General features: G+C 43.1%; 1 protein-coding gene across 1 annotated transcript in view; it reads right to left on the bottom strand.

Annotated features, from left to right (window-relative positions):
- Positions 1-1525: 1525 nt before the first annotated feature.
- Positions 1526-18796, bottom strand: part of LOC104614220 — a gene marked incomplete at its 3' end in the record, with an annotated part of 66875 nt that continues 49604 nt past the window's right edge. Inside the window, exons 2-5 of the mRNA XM_010282704.1 lie at positions 15907-15957; positions 4802-4881; positions 3655-4500; positions 1526-1706 (exon numbers count right to left, since the gene is read on the bottom strand). Coding sequence (XP_010281006.1) covers positions 1526-1706; positions 3655-4500; positions 4802-4881; positions 15907-15957 — 1158 coding nt within the window. The remainder of the gene's footprint in view (positions 1707-3654; positions 4501-4801; positions 4882-15906; positions 15958-18796) is intronic.

Genomic DNA, 18796 nt, shown 5'->3' with positions numbered 1-18796 from the left:
CTTCTGGCATCTGGTCTCTTTCTCCTAGATGACCTGTTCAGATATAACTAGTGATGATGAGTGACTCACTTCTGAAGGTGCCCAACAGCTTTTTCTCACAGGGCACAAATATTCAGAAAATGCTTCCCACCCACTCCAGGCAGAATGAGCACAGAAAAAACAGCAGCCAATTGCCAGCTATTGCAACTCTTTTTACTTGGGATTCTCTAGAGTCATGTCTTTAATGTCCTATGACTGGGCTGTGCAAAGTGTTGTCTGTGCAGATAACAGAGCCCATGACAGCCAACATTGCAGCTCAGAAGTACTACGCTCTGTGCCAAGGGGCTACCAAGGAAAAATCTGCACTTCTTAGAAGGCTATGATTTGTGGCAGTCATAAGCAAAGGTCATCCTATCAACTGGACATGCTAAGCTATATACTTTGTAGACTGTACATGTCCATAAAAAACAGAGTTGCTTGAAATCTGCTCTATTTTCTGCTAGGAGTCACTTTTAGGAATCAGATAACTCCATGTAACAGCTTTCAGATGGCTGCAGTCTGGACTTCACACCCTACATGATTTAGGTTCATCATAAATGAATTCAACGTTTCTCATTTATTCTAGTTCCAGACTGAGGTTACTGTTATTACCTCTTCCACTTTGGTAGACGTGACAAGGTTTGTCTGTGCTAAGAATACCAGTGACTTCCATCTCAAAATCCTGAGGGTACGGACCAACTGAAATTGAAAGCCCAGAGGATGTGGGAGAACAAAAGGGATACAGGCAGAAAACTGGCCTTACAATACAAGTAGCATTTAAGTACCTACACTTTAAGCACCAGATTCATGAAAAGAACTTTTCTATAAAACAAAAATACAGGTTCTAGCAACCTGAAGTACTAAAACCTACTCATTCACAGTCTAAGAAAAGGTAAAAATTAAAACATGTTTATTGCTGAACCTTCTTCTACTTACAGTGTAACATTTTCACTAAAATAGGTTTGTTCTTTAAAAAGAAAAAAAGCTATAATTTTTAACCAAATTACACTCAGAAAGTGTGATTTAAAGGAAGTTTAACCTGAAATCCTCCTATTTTCAGAATTAAAAAGCCATGCGGATCTCAAAGCAGCAAACTAAAGCAGATAACTAATACAAAACTCCGTATTTAAAAGAAACGTGGATGACTGCAGAGCCAATACCTTTGTGCATCAGCTCTAAAATGTAACTGTGAAGAAAAAGCATCAGGTTGCTGCAGGCACATATGTATGTGTGTGTGCATATGTATGTACATTTACACACTGAGAGCTGCCGGGCTACAATAGTTAACTCTCAGAGCTGGATCCCACTGATACTGAATTTACCAGGCTGAGCGTTAATTTAAATCCTTTTGTACCTATACAAAAAAACGACCAGACTTACTAAGGAGCCACATAAACATGATAAATACGTGGAGGGTGCTGCAGGCTCATGGGCCAGGACTGCCTCTCTTCAGAGTTGGCCTGTGTTTAACAAAGCATTTTCCTGGGGAAGCAGGTCTTGTGCCTACCTTTCGCAAAGGCTTCAGTTTTGTCTCCATGATGAACTCATACTTGCACAGTTCACAGCATCGCGTATCTGAGCTCTTGATCCATTGCTGCAGGCAGGCTTGGTGCACAAAATGAAGACTTCCCGTGCAGTGACAGGGGGTAATCAAAGGGCTCTCATCATCTCCTTCACAGTGACATATCCTGAATCAGAAGCAAAGCTGCTCATTAGGAGAAGAGGAAGCAGAAAGGATGTGGAAGAGGCCTGTAATATCTGTGATCACACACGGTTATCCACTGAGGATCCTGAGACATACAATATCAAAGGAACGTGTTCTACAGAGGAGCTAAAACTAAAGAACTCCCTTGCTGCGCAAGCACATACACAGGCACAAAATAACTGAGCACACACACTGCTAACTAGACAGCTGCTTTCCAACAGATGAGGCGGACACACAGAGCCTGACAGAAATGCAATATCCAAGAGGAAAAACAGGGTAAGAAATGACAATGCTTCATCTAGAACAATAGCACTTAACTGAAAATAGCATTTAAACAGATCAGACAGCGCTTCCCAAGACAAAATATGCAGAGAGGTACAGCTACTCATGGATTAAGATCTGAAACAGAAGATAAAACTGAATTCTCAAACCAATGGTGAAACATTCCACCCCAGTATCAAGAAGAATTAATTTAGACAGCCTGGATTTTGCACAAGAGAAGTGATTATTTCTAGTGCCAATTGCTAAGAGACAGATCCACACTGCAAAGCTACAGCACTGAATCTCCCCAAAATACACCTACTCTAAACAGACTAATGGTTTTGCTATCCAGTTCCTACTTTGCAAGAGCTGCTAAGGAAGGATCAGCTCTGCAAAATTCCCCATTTCCCTCACAGCCTAACAGTGCAGACAGCAAGGACACCCGATATAGTGTTACTACCAGGTGCTGGCATTTGATTTCCAGCTTCCATTTATACACAACCCTTGGGCTGCATCAAATGTCACCAAGTCCTCCTAACCATGTGGAAGAGGTCATGAATTGAAAGTGGGATGGTAAGGAGCTCAGGGAATGAATATAAGTTACTAAGCACACGTGAAGTACACTCTGGCATGCTGCCATCTCTGTCTATTACTGAAATCTCTTACTGATGTGTAGCATCTTGCCTCTTGCGACCTTGCTGATAGCTGGCAAGTGGAAATGAAGGAGTGGGTGGATTACAAAAGCGTCTTGTTGATGACAAGCCAGTACAGAACTAGATTTTGCTGGTAATGGGGGGGAAATCAAATAATACTGGCATGTAGTAACAAAGCCAGTTTCATAAAGTGCTGTCAAGGAGGAGAAAGATTAGCATAGTAAAATGCTAGGTAGAGGGATGGGACATTTGCTCCCGTACTTTGTGACTCCTGCTCCCCAGCCACATTTTGGAGCTGCGATGGGGCAGACCTAAAGACAAGTCACTATGAAGACAGTCCAGAGCTGGCTGTTCCCACCACCTGTGCACGATTAATCCTCTGTAGCTGGAACAAGGACACCCATCCTTTTTGGACCTTACACTGTGGACATCACACAGGCCCACCACTAACTCCCAGCACCGAGATCCCCCTTTTGATTAAGGTATCCAGAAAGCCCGTTACAAGTAAGAGTATGGTGGGATACAAACTGTGAGGAAAAGAGGGGGGGGGGGGAATCTTAAGCTATATTGACCTGATCTCAGAAGCAATGTTCAAACAGCCTCCTGACTCCCCATCCTCTGACCCAAACTAGCAGCGACTATCAGGACAACACAGCTCATTAAAAGCTAAGACATGTTCAGCTTGGCCTTTAATATGCATAGCTGATTCTCTCATGATATTCCCAGTTTGGGCACTGATAAGAGAAAAACACCATCTCAGAACCCCAAACCTGAAACAAATTGCAAGAGAATTTATTTGACTCCAAAGGAAATTCTTTTGCTTAGTAGCCTTGTTAAGTGCACCAGAGGGATGCAGGACAGCAGAGAGAAGGCTGCATGCCTCAAATCGCACATATTTAAAAAGCAAGGTGACGGGGTGAAGGAAAAGACAGAAATAGCACAAAGGCAGGGGAAAGCAGAACGGTCACCACCGCACACGGGAGGGCTCAAAGGTAGGTGGTTCTCTGGTAAACCAACCTGCAGGTATCCCCCGATGTAGACACAGGGGAGAGAGGGGGGAATTTTTCTGAGAGGGGGGAAGGGCAGTCAAGGTCACTGTCCTTCTCAACTGAACAGAGCGGCGCCCGCTGCTCTTTTGTTTTCAGTTTCACTGAGGTGCTGTCCTCAAAGACGTCATCATCTCCCATATCATCAGAGCAGAAGTCTGTGCTTTCCACCAGCACGCTGGAGGATTTCTCAGCTTGGAAGTGATTGGAATAATTCTCCAGTTCGTGGAACTTATGCAGGCTGCTGGTGCTGGAGGTGTGGGAGAAGGAAAAAAGGTAACGCAACAGTTTTTTGCTCCTTGAGGTGTCACGGTCCACTTTGTCCTCCAGCAAGGGGATATGTACAGCGCTGTTGTTCTCTGCTCCTCCCGATGCACTCGAGTAGTTGGAAAGGGAAGGGATGTAGGAGTGCTTAGAATTGCTAAAAGTAAGAGGCCTGAGATTCAGCGGTTTCCTCTCTTTAAGATGAAATTTGTTAATCCTTAAACACTGCTCTTGAGTCGGGGTCAATTTGCCTTCCGAGCGTGTTCGCTCCATATAGTCAAAGCACTCATTGGTGCTCTGCGCCTTCTGGTCCACGTCATTGAGGGACTTGGAGAATTTCAGAGTGCGGGTGGGCTTTACACTCTTAGCAGACCTGAGTGCCTGGCCCCGATCCTGCCCACGGGAGTTTCTCTTTGCTGCATGTAACGTGTCCTGACAGATTACTGTCACAGTGACCCCTTGTGTCAGAGGGCTCTGGCAGTGAGGATTTTTCAAGACAACAGCAGACTGCACTGGACTGTGATGACAACACTCAGAAAACACTGCACTGGAACTGCATGCAGAACAGTGGAATAAAAGCACAGAAAGTAAAAAACAATTACATAAGAGAACACATATAATTAAAAGTGAAGAAATGAGAATTACGGCTAGTGTGGGAATGGCAAACATAGCGGGGGGCCAAACAGTCAGTGGGATTCAACAAAGCAGTGTTAGACAGCAGTCGGGTCAAACAAATGGGACACTTCAGATGGCAACCCCACATCGCTTACTTCCCCATGTACGTGTTTTTCAGTTTTTTCTTAATGTGAACCTCACATGAGCTTCACTGTAGTCATGCAAACAACACACTTTACCTGCAGATGTCCTGGTTGGATGGTGTAACAGAACTCCGAGAGAAGCTATGAGGGGCAGAGATAGAGGTTGGACTTCCAGCCTGCAGTGACATTAAAACAAACGAACAAACAAACAGCAAGTCACAAGTCGGAAGAGTTTGGTATGCACAGCAATCACCTTCAGGGTTAAACACAGCATAAGGAGTCAGGTATCATTCTACATCAGACATTTAAGGGCTAGTTGCAAGAAAGTGGCTTTACTGTCAAATTCTAAAAAGGGAGGTCACATAGCCTCATCCTTGGAAAAAGCGGAACAGAAACATTTTCCCCCCCAAGGTCAAATGCAGCCATCTCTGGAGCGGAACCTGCCAGCTGTCAAACATTGCACAGAACAATAGCTCAGGAAATGAGCAATGCTACAGTAATTAGAATAATTAGATGGAGGTGTGTGTATAGACTAGTTGGAATTTTGCTGCCACATAATAGCTAATCCTTCCACTTATAACCAATGACAGGAGATTAGAGGCTTGGGGTTTTTTTTCTCCACAAGACAGAACCGTCAGTAATTCAGTAACTCAGACACTATTTGGTGACTTATTTTCCATACTAGCATACGCACATGAACACCATCTGCCAGAGCAGACCATTCCATGAAGTACTCTTCGTACTTCGCGAGGCCTTTCATCCTGCTCTTACTCTGACAGGGTCTTCCACCTACTTGGCGAAGAGCTGTGGCAGCAGTCACATTCGTAAGACCCAACAAGAGCACAGTGAGAAACAGAATAACTGAAGAATTCAGCTGAACTTACTCAAAAAAATAAAGCTAAGCTCTTGGCATATTTAACACTTAATAGACAAGCCTCTAAAATCAATCTGGTAAGAACGATCATTGTCTTGGAGTTGGGACTCGATGGGCTATTATTATAGGCCTTTTCTGCTGCTATGTTCTGTGGGTCACTGACGGAAACGTCTCGACCCTTCCTAGACATTCTGGTGAGGAGGACACCTGTGCTGACAACCTCGTAACAGAGAATCTGTAAACCTGGTCCTCCCATGTTCCACAGCTGCCGGACAGGCTGTGCAGCTCACCCACCACTTCAAAACACTGCTCGCATTTCAGAATTCAAACAAAGGTTTACAGCTCTTTTTGATCTGCAAAGCGAAGCCTGAAACCCAGGAAGGAACAATGCAATCAGCAGAACTACAGAACTGTCAACACCACGCTGGGCTGCACAAAAACCAGCAGAGCCAGCACAGACCTGGGCCAGGCAAGTGCACAAAGCCAGACTAGGAGAGATCTCAGGTCATGAAAGCTGTGTTGCCGCAGAAGCACGGTGTGCCCAGCCCTGTACTTCAGCTTGAGATGCCAGAGCTAGCTCAGTCATCACTGCTTTGATAATCTCTGGCCGTGGTGCAACACACACACACTGTACCTGTCTCAGGTCTCTTCGATTCTATACTTAGTTTATTAAAAGTTGCCATGGTATATTTAAACAAGGCCACCGCAGGCTTTTATGCTCTCATAAAAATAGCAAGGTTCCTTGTCACACAACATACTCTTCTCTCCTTGCGAGAGAAGATGGGTGTACTAGGACACACACACACTACTTTCTAAATACAGATACAACTATCATCTTCCGTGTTACAGGACTCATCTGTTAAGGTTTTGTTTCTCTAGCCAACAGCACTAAAAAGAGCAATGTGCCTAGCCTCATATTGGGATGTCCCAGGTGCACCAAGCCTGAAAAAACAGGTATCCATTTACAGCCGGGTCTGCAAGAGTCGAGGGCAAGACTCAAACAAACACCTCTTGATCCACAGCAAGACACTAACGTACTTCCCATCCTACCCAGCTAGGTATGTGTACAGAGTAAAAACCAAGAGAACAATCCTGGGCCAGAAAGCAAACTGAACTATATTATGACTGTGACAAAACAAATTAAAGATTTAAAGATCAATTATTGGCTTTATCCTGTAAACTATGGTTATCTACATTTTACACCACTTGCGCATGCTAATGATATAGGATGCTGATCATACAGTGAGGTGAATTCAGGTATTACCTGGAAATTTGCTCTGTATTTGATGTTTAACCTCCCCTAAAAGCAGGTACATCTCCAACTTCAAATGCTATCTTTTAAAAAGAGTGTGTGCAGTAACTTTTTTAAAGAAAGACTGGTAAGTTAGTGAAAGACCTTACACACAATAATCTGCTGATATAATTATGCAAATGAAAATTAATAAGACTTAAATAATGAATTATTTAAAAAGACATATTTAGCAATCTTCTAAAAACAAAATATTGAACCAGTAAAACAGCACGTTGCATTCTGCCATGGAAACAGAGTCATATATTGTTGGAATTGAAGTTATAAATCAATTAATAAATCTGTCTTTATGTTATGAGCAAATCACAGAAGGTAACCTGATTATAATGAATCCACTTTCTCTATTCCTTCACTTTAGCAACGAAGCTTTCAAAAAAAAAGACAGTGGTGTATATGATGTGATAGTCTAATAGCAGATGACTAGATTCAATGATCCAAAATTTCCCTTCTGAAACCATGATTGCTGGTTTCTCGACCCAATTGCCTGGCACCAAGACAGTGTCAAAAGTCTCGCTGCTTGGGAAAGCAAAAGGCTGGGTTAGTTTGCATTTCAAACTCACTGTTCTGTGTCTAGATGCCAGCATTGTTAGGACAGCTTGCAAAACCCCACATCTCAAGCACATTTCCTTCTCTTCCTATCTTCCTGCTTCAATACAGGAGGTCCTTTCCTCCATCTTCAGACATAATGCAAATGCAACCAAATTATGAACAGAGGTTAACATAGTTGGAAAGGCACTACAAGTGGAACAACAAAACACTGGAGGAAGTTACACCTCACCCTTGGTTTAAGCTAAGGTAACCTGTGGCTACCACAAAAAGCCACGGTTCAATGACCCTCCGGTCTCTCACTCCACCCTCCCTTCCTTCCATGCTTTTTGCTCATTAAACTATTTACACTGCTGCACTGCCAATCAGATTAGGATAGTGAGGTGAGGTAAAACTAACCTCTTCTTTTACTGATCTTGTTTAATGCCAGTCACTTCCCTAGCTTCAGCTGCCAGAGGAACAAGAGTTGGTTAGAGCAATGAGCCTCTAATGGTGAGGCACAACTCACTGACAAGAGAAGAGCATAGTAAAATGCAAGTGGCTGCAAAGGGCCTGAGAAGTAAGTTCTGCCAGTCCTAGAAGCGGAGGTACACATGGCTGACCCTGGCCAGTCCACACAGCTCAGCTGGGCTTACTGACTCAGACACAGAGCTACCAGGCAGAGACGTGCCACAGAAAAGAAGAAACACTGGCAGCCTTGGGCCAGCACAGGGCAAAGAAGAGGCAACATGGTGTGAATGCAACAGAGAGGTGGATCCGGCTAACTTGGAGCTCTGACATTGCTCCCATGCAAGGCTCAGCTCTGAAGAGGCTTGGAAAATAAGCAGTCAAAGCCTTCACCACTTTGTAGCTTCTGGCACACACACCATTCTTAATGTCCCAGCAGCAGCCCCTTCGATTGAATGGGCTATTTATGGTGACGACAGCAGTAGTAGTCTTTAAAGCACTCCTTGTCATAGGGGGTTTCTGCCATGCTCATTATGCGATGAGTAGCCTAAGCCTTGCCAGGTAACTCCAGAATCACCTGCTGAATCTCTGTGGACTTTCATGTCCTTTGCATGGAGGAATATCACCTCCTACGACAAGCCCTAGGAGATATGTGCTAGCAAGTTACCCTGTACAGCCAGACGGGTTGCCCAAAATAGCTCAGGACTAAAGGTCAATAGTTAGTTAATTGTGTGTATTGACATTCCCATCTAATGCAATTCAGTGAGGTCACAGTGCAGCCTTCTGCACTGGTGTTTAGATAATCACAGTGACTGAAGGCAGCAATCTCTGGAAGCCTACAGCGCTCTGTAGGGTTGCCATCAGGAAGATATATCTCTCTCTCTCTTTATATATGTGCATGTATATACATGTACATATGTGTACATACGTAATGTATATGCCATAGCTAGTTGTTCTCATTCTACCCCCACTCCATGAACAGTGTGATCTATTGGTGAAGGAACTTGGCCTTTTCTGATTACCTACTTGTGACTACATGCTGCACACCTGAAAACAAAAAAAAAAAATCACCCTGCTTCGGAAAATAAAGTCATCTTTGAAGTGAGTCATAGTGAACATGTCAATGGTATATGGGTATATGCCAAGATAATCCACTTATCTGAGATGGCACTTCTGGGTATAGTTGCTGTTGTTGCACTCTGGGTGTTGTGCATCAGTACTAGCAATTATATCTCATTTTAAAGAACAGGCCCTGTCACATTCTAAAAATCTTATCAAATTATTCATTGAGGGTAAAAAGTTAGAAACAACTGAACTCCAGAATAATTCTTCCACTGATTGGAAGTCCGAAGAAAGCAAAGAAAGGTTTTCCCCCACACCTGAAAATGTCATAATTTCTAGGTGCCACGTGAATAGGACCAATACTGTGGCCCTACTATTTGTGCTACAAAAACACTTAGAAGTCTCAGCTAAGGACCTGGAACTAACATACTAAGCACTATACACATTTAATAATGGAGTACACCTCTCCTTTGGGCAGACAGCTAGAGAAAAGAAGGAGCTTCAGATAAATACAAATTTAGCAATAGAGCAAGGAGCCAAACACTCCACAGCCCAAATTTCAACCTGGCATTTTGATTATGGGTTTGCCTTTATTTTACATTGTGATGAACCCATCTCAAAACGATGCTCTTCTGCTGGGCTAAAAAATAAAACAAAACAAAACAAAATAAAATAGCAATAAAAATCCTAAAAGGTAGCTGCACCTGCTGTCAAAAAGACTGATGCTAAAAGATGTCTCAAGCGCCACTAGACCACTGCAGCAGTTTCTGTCTGCCTCCCTTCCCTGTAAGAACAACAGGAGCATAGTGATCGTCTTCTCCACTGAGCCAACTCCAACTACAACCAGTCCCTCTGGGGATTAAAGAGACACAGCTAATCATACTAGGTGTTGACTAAGTGGAGACATCTCCCACCACTGCCCCAGAGTTGTCCTGTCCCAGGCACAACCAGTGATCAAGGCCCACTACCTTTAATCACTCCCCCAGCCCCAAGCAATCCCCCTGCACTGTGATGCTTTTTCAGCACTGAGATCACGGTGCTGTGATCTGCAATGGGCCACGGGCAGTTTTGTTGGAATCAGATTTGTCTCTCCTGCTATTAACACATCACAATGACGAATGTGGCAGAAGCACACGAGAAAGACAGAATCAGAGGGACAGTTATCACACCCTGTGTTTTGGAAAAACTTATTGCCAAAGAGCTATTTTATCTCTCTCGTACAGATCCTATTTAAATGTGTATTAAGAAGGCAAGCTACTGCTAGACGTGGACATGGCAGCTTATCTTGCACAGTACATCTCCATTGGCAGCGAAAGCCCCAGGCTCTGCTCCCTCTTTAGTTTACACCACAGAAACCAAGATCAACCACCCCATGCCTGTTCCTCTGGCAGGACCTAGATACAGACAGTGATCTGGGAAAGAGAACTACAGTGGTGGAAGCCCTGTGAAAAAAGGCACCAAGTGCTACTGCAAGGCACTCCATAGCTAACCTGGCTAATCTTCAGACAGGGAAAGGATGAAAATACCCAGGGAATCACCTCCCCTCCCTTTGACGGGGCAGCCCTGGCTCGTCTCATCCACAGTGGCAAAGTTCAGTTCTGCTGAGAAGTCCTGAGCCTGGGCTGAACACAGGCAGGGAGGTCTCAATTAAACCCAAGGGACACAACCATCATTTCTCTGGAGCCACTGCACAGCAAATACAATTGCTTGGCTCCAGCCATCCACCAGGATGCAACATATTTGTGTTTTCATGCTTTCAGCAAGGGCTGTATTCCATGTACACGATGGCTGAGGGGCTCTCGCCGAAGCGCGCTGCAGCTATGAGGTCTCTAACGCTCATCTGTGGAACAGACACGGTCATTTCAGCGCAGGCATGCCAAGGGCGGGCTGCAGCGGAACCAGCACACCCAGGCAGCAGTGCAAGGAGACCAGCCAGTCGTGCTGAGCGTACTAACCTGACACTTGACAGAGCCAGAACAGACCACCTGCGGACAGACTGGATGTTGCAAAGGGCAGACAGCCCTGCTGACAGGCTGTGTTTCAAAGTTTTTCCTAAATACCACAGCGGCAGGATCAAACATCAGTGGCTTCTGGTCTTCTCCATTAAATTCTCCCTACCAGACTTGTGCCATTTTGACTCCCAGTGCATATTAAAATCAAGCATCTTTAGCTGGTATAAGATGCATTATTAGAATGGAGACTGGTTAAAAAAAGGGGGGGGGGAGATGGGGGCAAGAGGCATCTGAAATTTTCAGGATGATCAACTCCACCATATAATTTGGCAACAATTCGATAGGAACCAGCAGTCAGCAGCTGGAAGAACTTTGTTCCATACTTTATAATGTATATGACTATAATTAAAATTATGCCTTGAAACTAGGAGCAAAGATGAAGTCAGCTTCCCCTCATTCTTCCTAAAGAAATCTAAAGGAGGGTTCTGGCAGGAACTTTCTCTAGAGATACCAGAGCCAAAGACACTAGAGAAATGAGGCTATCTATCCCTTCAAAATCCCCCCAAGCGTTAATTCAGCCTGCCTACAGCACAGGATTAGTGTTGACTAAACCCAGTAACAACTACACAGGTTCTGCAGGGAGAAGAAGGGAAAAAAAAAATAGCCCTTTGACTTTAAAATCTTCCTCAAAGTACCTTGAATGGACTGAGGAAACAAAACAGGAAAGAAAACTCCTGAAGGTTCCTCCTTCACAGAGTGCCCTCATACCTATACGAAGTAAGAATCCAGCCCCAGGAGAGGGGATTTATCACAGCACAGGGACACCATCACACTCCTTATGAACATGACCACACTGTGCCCCAGCATGAGATTACTTGCTCTTGTGGATGAGGAAAAGCATGTACCTTCATCTTCACACTATACAATTTTTCCTGTCTTTTCCTTTCCCCACTAGTTCAGTAGAAGATTTTTTTTTAATTATTTTTTTAAGCAACTTGTCTTTCCGTACCCCGAGGCTCATGTACCTGAACAGAACACCTCCGAGCTGCAGTTCTTTTCAGTAAGCCTTGGTCATCTGATAGACTACAGGATAGCTAAGCTCTGCAGCTGAAAAACTTGGACTGCTTTTCTACAGACGAATGCTCACTGAATCCATCAAAGCTTCAGGCAACAGTGGATGTGTGTATTCATATGCTTTTCCAAATCTGTTCCAAGCTGATGAACAGCCTAAATGGATTTTAAATTTCATAGCAAGCTTAGGCTACCACTTTGCATCTGCACTGGCTGCCATTCAGCCCAAAAATAATGTAATACTTTGCAGTGCGCTTCTGCTCAAAAGATAAAACTGTACAGGCCTTCAGAAAAGACAAAGCATTTACATTCTTTAAGGAGTGCACTTTTGATTCCTTTGCTGTGATCCCAGTATTAGCATTTTCAAAGTTTACCCCTTAGAGGGCCACGAAAATAAGACTACAAAGTGCTTCCCCCCTATGCTAAAATCATCCCTGCAGAGCAATCAGATGACAGGAATAGCACACAGATGACCTGAAGATATTTCCATGCATCACATCATCAGTTTCAGGACATATCAGACACTTTAAAGCTAATTTGAGGATAACTGTTTACAGACCAGCTTTGTTAGTGACCTCATTTAGTCTGCTTGTAAGCACAATTCCTTTATCTAAGAGCAGAGGGCATGAATTACCATCACTGTGAAAATCCCTTTTTTAGCTACTCTCAGTGACTAGTTGTGTTTTAGGGTCAATTTAATCTACATTTAGAGGATGAAGTCTCTATAAAGCTTAATTATTTCTCTGTGTGGCTTGTATGATGAAGGCACTTACCAGCGAACGGTGGCTTCTTGGCAAAAATGCTGGCTTAGGGTAAACAGTTGAGATGTGGATCTGGGCTGTATACCCCTGTGCCAGTCGGGGGTGTTTCCATCAGCACCACTGTGCTTGAACAGGGCAAGTTGGGAATCGGGCCATGTCCAAGTCCCATGACTAAATCAATTCAACCTGCCTTCAACACTATTTTTTTAATTTCAAAACAAACATAGAAAAGATTCCAGAAATTCAAACACTTCATGTGGAGCAGACTTAAAAGGAGTGTTTGAAATACAGACACCAAAAAAGCAAAGGAGTTCCTGGAGGAATGCCATATCCCCCAGCGTGCAACAGACTGCACAAAAACTAATGGCACCATATGAAGATCCTCCTACATCTTATTCCCTACTTATTTTTTGCTGTTTCTGGCCTCCATCCCTAGCCAAGTATTCAGGTGATTGTTTTTTCTTGGCTTGGCCACATGTACTAGCATCTCTTCAGCCTCTCTTAGCATCTGCTTCTTGGAGAACATCCTTTTTGCCCATTCCTCCCAATGGACGTCTCTACCTGGCCCCAACACTTGGGGTCTATGTTTGGAGAGGTCCTGCTACCTCTACCAGCTGATCTCATTTTCAGTGACACCATCTGTCTGCCTCCCTCCTTGATCACTTTTGGCCTGAGGGCATTGCTTTCCTTGGTCACATCGAGTAACTCAGCATCCTCTCTTGGCTAGAGGCTGAGTTCTGACTCAATCCTTTCCACTCATATTGCACTGTGCAACTGAGTGAAAAGATACACAGTAATAATCACAGCGGGTTCATAATGACATATCAGCACCAGAACGGCTTTGAATCAAGTGTCAGTGCCAAGCATTTGTAGCAGATTTGCTGCAGTGCTAGGCTGTAAGCTAGATTTGGGTGGAAAAATAATAGCTGAAACAGTCATTTGCAGGAAGTGTGATCATTATTTCTGTACACACACACCCACCCCCCAACATACCTGGAAACGCAGCATATAATTGATTAAACTCAACTTCAGCTAAATAGCTCCTCTTAAAATGGTGTAATATCAACAAGCTCTGAGGATTTCAGAAAGGGATGTACAGGCAGCCAAGCATTTCTATACTTTTTCCTATACATATATTCAATCTGCCTTATTGGCCAGGTTGTTATACTATTCTAAACAAAAATAAAAGGCCTTTTCCTATAAAACCTCAGAACTAATGAAAAATTTTGCATGTACCTAAGCTTCCACGCAGCATCCCACTACTATAATATTTCCTGTTTTGTGCTATAAATTGCTTGCAACAGCCAACCCACCTGTAGACTGCAAAAACAAATTGTTGCAGCTTAGCACTGAACTGCCTGGATGTGCAAGGCAATGTTTGGATATATGAGGCAAATCAGGGGACTGATTTCACGGATGGGACTTTGACATCTTGCCCTTGTTAGAAGCTATCTCCAGAGTGGAGTAAGCACACAGAATGGATCAGACACAGAGGCGACAGAAGAGCAGTAACAACATCAATACCTCTGGGAGGCTCATGTTTGCAACCAAAAAGTCTCACCCATTGAACTGGCAAAGCTGACTTTTGCTCCCCTTGAGAAATTTAGCTTTTGTAACACACAGCAATCATGGTGAACATTTAAGTGTTTCAAGATGAATGCAAATATTGATGTCTCACTCGCCAGTGCGCCCAGGGGGGAGCTTTGGCAGAGTGCAAGGTCCTTCCCACTGCACTGCCACACCAACAGTTCTTGATAAATTAAGAATGAACTGTGCAGCTTTGTATGGTACCAAATGGCTGCTGTCAAAAGGTTTGTTGTGCCGAATTTCAGACACTCTGGGAAAAGTACAATGACACTTAATGATAAAACTACCATCTCTACTGAACAATGCCTGAAAATCCAATTAAGAATCCGTAAAAAGAGAAGAGCCAAGGTAAGAAGGAACAGGCACAGTGCCATATTAAAAAGCACAGATGAGAAGTTATACTCACATAGTATATATTTCAAAACCCTTTCCGGGAATGCACATTTTCTGATGCTGAATGCAAAACACAATTCCGCATCACTCCATGATAACACCACCTTCAGCTTGGTCAGTACCTTGTGCGCTGGACAGTTGCCCTGCTCATTATTTAAGACACCCAATAATCTTGTCTTCCTGCTCCAAAGTGAAAGTTGTCTCTGCCCATGTAAACTATAAATTAAGTGCAGCCACTGTTTCCTCTGCTGGAGATAAGCATGAATAGCTTCCTATATCCTGAAGTAGCCAGAACAGAAAAAAAGGGACTTAAGCTTTTCACAGCCATAATGACTCAGTCTCTTATTAAAAGTCACTATTACCAGCAACATCAACTGTGGCAACACAGGCTTGAGGCTTATGCACGCCATGAAAAATACCGGTCAACCAGCACAGCCTTCCTTGCATGAAGGCTTTAAGCAATTGTACTTGTGTAAGCAAAAAGGTGTCAGGCTTCCAGCTAATTAAAAATCTTATTTGGAATGCAGAAGTAGGAGTAGGGTATGTATTGTATCTTCTGTCCAAGATAACATTACTTTTTTCCTAATAGCATAACAAAGCAATTGTGCTTTTGATGTGTCCATCAGCCATACTGAACTATGACTAGAATGGGTAGAGCATCATGCTTCCCTTACAAGATCCGGCCCTGTAACAGCAAACGTTTTAAAATACTTACATAGCCATGCCCTGATAACAATGCATTTCATGGCACTAACAATAATTCAGTGTTGAAGTGACAATAAAATAATGTCTAACCACATATCCAATACGTATTACAGGATGCATGGCTATATATATCTTACAAAGAACATTACCTCAGATAGCTTATGGTATAAAAGAACATATTTGAGTGATGTTTTTGGAGTGATTTTTCCCCTCAAGGTAAGATCTCAAGCATCTGCCATCTATCTTGCTCCGATCAAGCTAAGGAGACTGATAGCGTGGAAGAGAAAACCTACTGTAGCTTGCATTTCACTTGGCCTGTAAAGAGAGTCTGCAAAACACCAGAGTTCTAATGTTTCAGGAGTGACTATCAATGACAGACAGGCATAAGAAGCATCTACCGGTCACGTTGTTACATCTATCACCCCAGTTTTGAAATGAAAGAAATCCCAGTATCCCCAAGTTTATCAAAGACTGAGTTATATAGAAGAACATACCTTTGAGATGTTACTAGAGCGGCTCACTGAATGCCCCAAAGCCTTCTCGTTCTGAAAAAGGAAGAACAGGATCACTGCAGCAAGAATCACAGTTATGAGGATATTTTAAAGTTGGTATTAGAAACCAAATTCCATGGAGAAAGTCTTACAGCTGTGGATTTTAAGGATGTTGCTTCTATTGACATCAGCCTGATTTACCACAATCGCTAAATTGCTTTGTTTGCTTAACAAGGTATTACCTTGCAGAAAATCACATAGGCAAGACAAGTACAAACTGAGAAATACTAGAACAATGATTTCTTCTCTCTATGAATACTGCAAAGTCCTTTCCTCAGCTGGCATCTACTTTGGAAAGAATATTTCTCAGCCCTGCCTCATTTACATCCAGAGGCAAACATCCAGCCATTAAAACTGAAAGCTTCTGCTTAAAGAAAAAGTATCACAGTGACGTCCGGAACCAATTGTGAATAACCACATGCATGTCATTTCAGGAGACAAAGCAGAATTACTGAAGAACTTCCTATTTACCACAGAACTGAGAATTAAACTGGAAATCTCATACAAGATGGAAATAAAGAAGCTGCAATTGTCCAAACTGAAATCAGTGACAAATATATCTGTTACTTTTCAGTGCACAGACCCTGACTGGTAAGGATGACAATCTTATCTCCTACCAAAATAAACTGTGGGTTTCACGAAGATATTTCATCCTTTAAGGGTTCCTGGTTTCTGAACATCAGTTTACCGTAAGTATAACCAGACATGATTGCTCCACTGGCAAGAGCCTAGAAATTGCACTGCAAAAGCTTTTCTGAATAAAATCCAACAAGAAATACTTTATTCTAAACAAGTATTACAGACAGAGCAAGTCATAACAGTTGGTTACAGAACAGTATCTATGTTCCTCTAAGTCTGTGAAGCTGGCATGCAAATTGGTTTGAGATTTAAAGACACTGAAAAACAGAGCAAATTTACTACTGTCTCCTATGGACTCTGTGCTGGATTAGAGTGTCTAGAATTGCATCCTTTCATAGGGGATTTTAGAAACCAAACTCCTTCATGTTTGTTCCTGAAGATAATTTAACCTAACGAGACACTTCAACAACCCTCTCTTTCAGTTCTCATTGGCACTGACTGATCAGACAGAGCTTAAGGTCAGAAGTCCTGCACAGATAACAAATGGGGACATAAAAAACCCAGTCAACTGCAGTTACTCCTAGATTAGCTTGGATATAACACACTGGTTTCAGACCTTCTCCCTGTGGTTTGTTACAATTCAAGCAACCTTCAATGACTAAAGCCCACGCCAAGTCAGCCCAGGTGGCTGGACACCCAGATGCTAGACTCACACTTTGAGACCCATGCGGCTCCCAGACACTTCTTCCTACAGCACATCCCCAGAACTACTTCAAAGCTTTGTGCTGAGAAAAGAGAAGGCAAGGCAAAAACTTCAGCATGTGTTTACAAAAGCAGGCAGTCCCTTCCTTACACCACCAGTTGCCTCTCAACACAGCCCCGGGCACTGCCTCACTTGATGGCTATAAATTGCATTTCCTCCCTTTAAAATGTGAGGAAGCAAATAGTGTTCTGAAATCCTCTGTACATGGGCATTTGAGTACCTAGAAGACAGTAAAATAGTCTTTCAGAAGAAGATAGGAGAAGCTACCAGGGAACCCCCCTCAATTTTGACAGATGGCCAAATTAAAAATCAGCAAAGATCAGTTTAAGGTCTGGAATAGTTTTGGCCTAGATTACCACTGACTTGAATGCGAGATCTGCATACTGCAAGGCTGAGTTTGATTTTTAAGATGACTATGAGCTTTTGTTACATAGATAACAATATGCCTGGAACAGAAACACATGTAAAGACCCCCAAAAACATGGACATAATGGTTATGTGAAGACTAACATTGGACAGGACTACTGCCAGAACCAGTATAGCTAAGAATTGACTCAAACTGGAAGGGAAGGACCTAGCTGATTTCATCAAAGGCAGTGTGACTACAGCAACGGGGGGGAAAAAAGTTCATTGAAGCTATAGAAGACAGAAGGAAGAAAAAAGGGGGTAGGGACATGTTCTCAAGCTGTGACGAAAAGAGACCAACACAAGCTGGCAAGCACAAAGACTTGTTATTGCATATATGTGAGGTATGGGGGGGAAGCAGGCTATGCTTGACCTTCTAGGGACGAGGGGAGGTAAGCAAAGCAAGGCTATGTGAGATAAGGAAAAATGGTAGTGAAGAGTGGGACCCGTGGCCAAGAAGTCTGCCTCAAGCAACACATAGGGCTACACAAACAGGTGACAGTCTCAAATCCGGCCCTGGATGTCAAAGACTTCTGGGTGAAATTCCTGAAGACAAAATTAAACAGAGCAGAGGTTTCTTCACGTTACCTCAATGCTCCCCAAATACTGCTGTCTAACTGAAGAAGATGCCTGCAAGGGAGTACGGCTGAACTTACACAGGCACTTGTGATGAAAAGGATGTGCCAAAATTCAATAAGCACAAACAGGCTGGAGGACAAGACCTATATCTGCACAAGATGGTAAATGATGCAGAGCAAACATACTCTTAGCCACACCACAGAAAACTGCTCCCGGAACTGATTTTATCTGATGGATGCCAGCAGCCTCTAAGAGACAAATGCTCAATACTATCTTTATCAATCTACTGTTGGAAACATACCTCTCAGAGGTTTCAGTCAGTAGATGACTGAGAACAGTTGGTTTTGTTACTGAAAGAGTGATCGTTTTTAAACAAGAAAGCGGTCTTGAAAAATAGTCCCTTAAGGGTTAGAGAGTGCATGCACACATATACGTAAGTATCAGTGACATTTCTAGAGGACTCCTAGACACCTAAGCGTTCTTTCACATCTCAGTGCTTTACCATGT

Source organism: Phaethon lepturus, unplaced genomic scaffold, assembly GCF_000687285.1.
Source record: "Phaethon lepturus isolate BGI_N335 unplaced genomic scaffold, ASM68728v1 scaffold2542, whole genome shotgun sequence".
Classification (NCBI taxonomy): domain Eukaryota; kingdom Metazoa; phylum Chordata; class Aves; order Phaethontiformes; family Phaethontidae; genus Phaethon; species Phaethon lepturus.
This window is presented reverse-complemented; position numbering and strand designations above follow the sequence as displayed.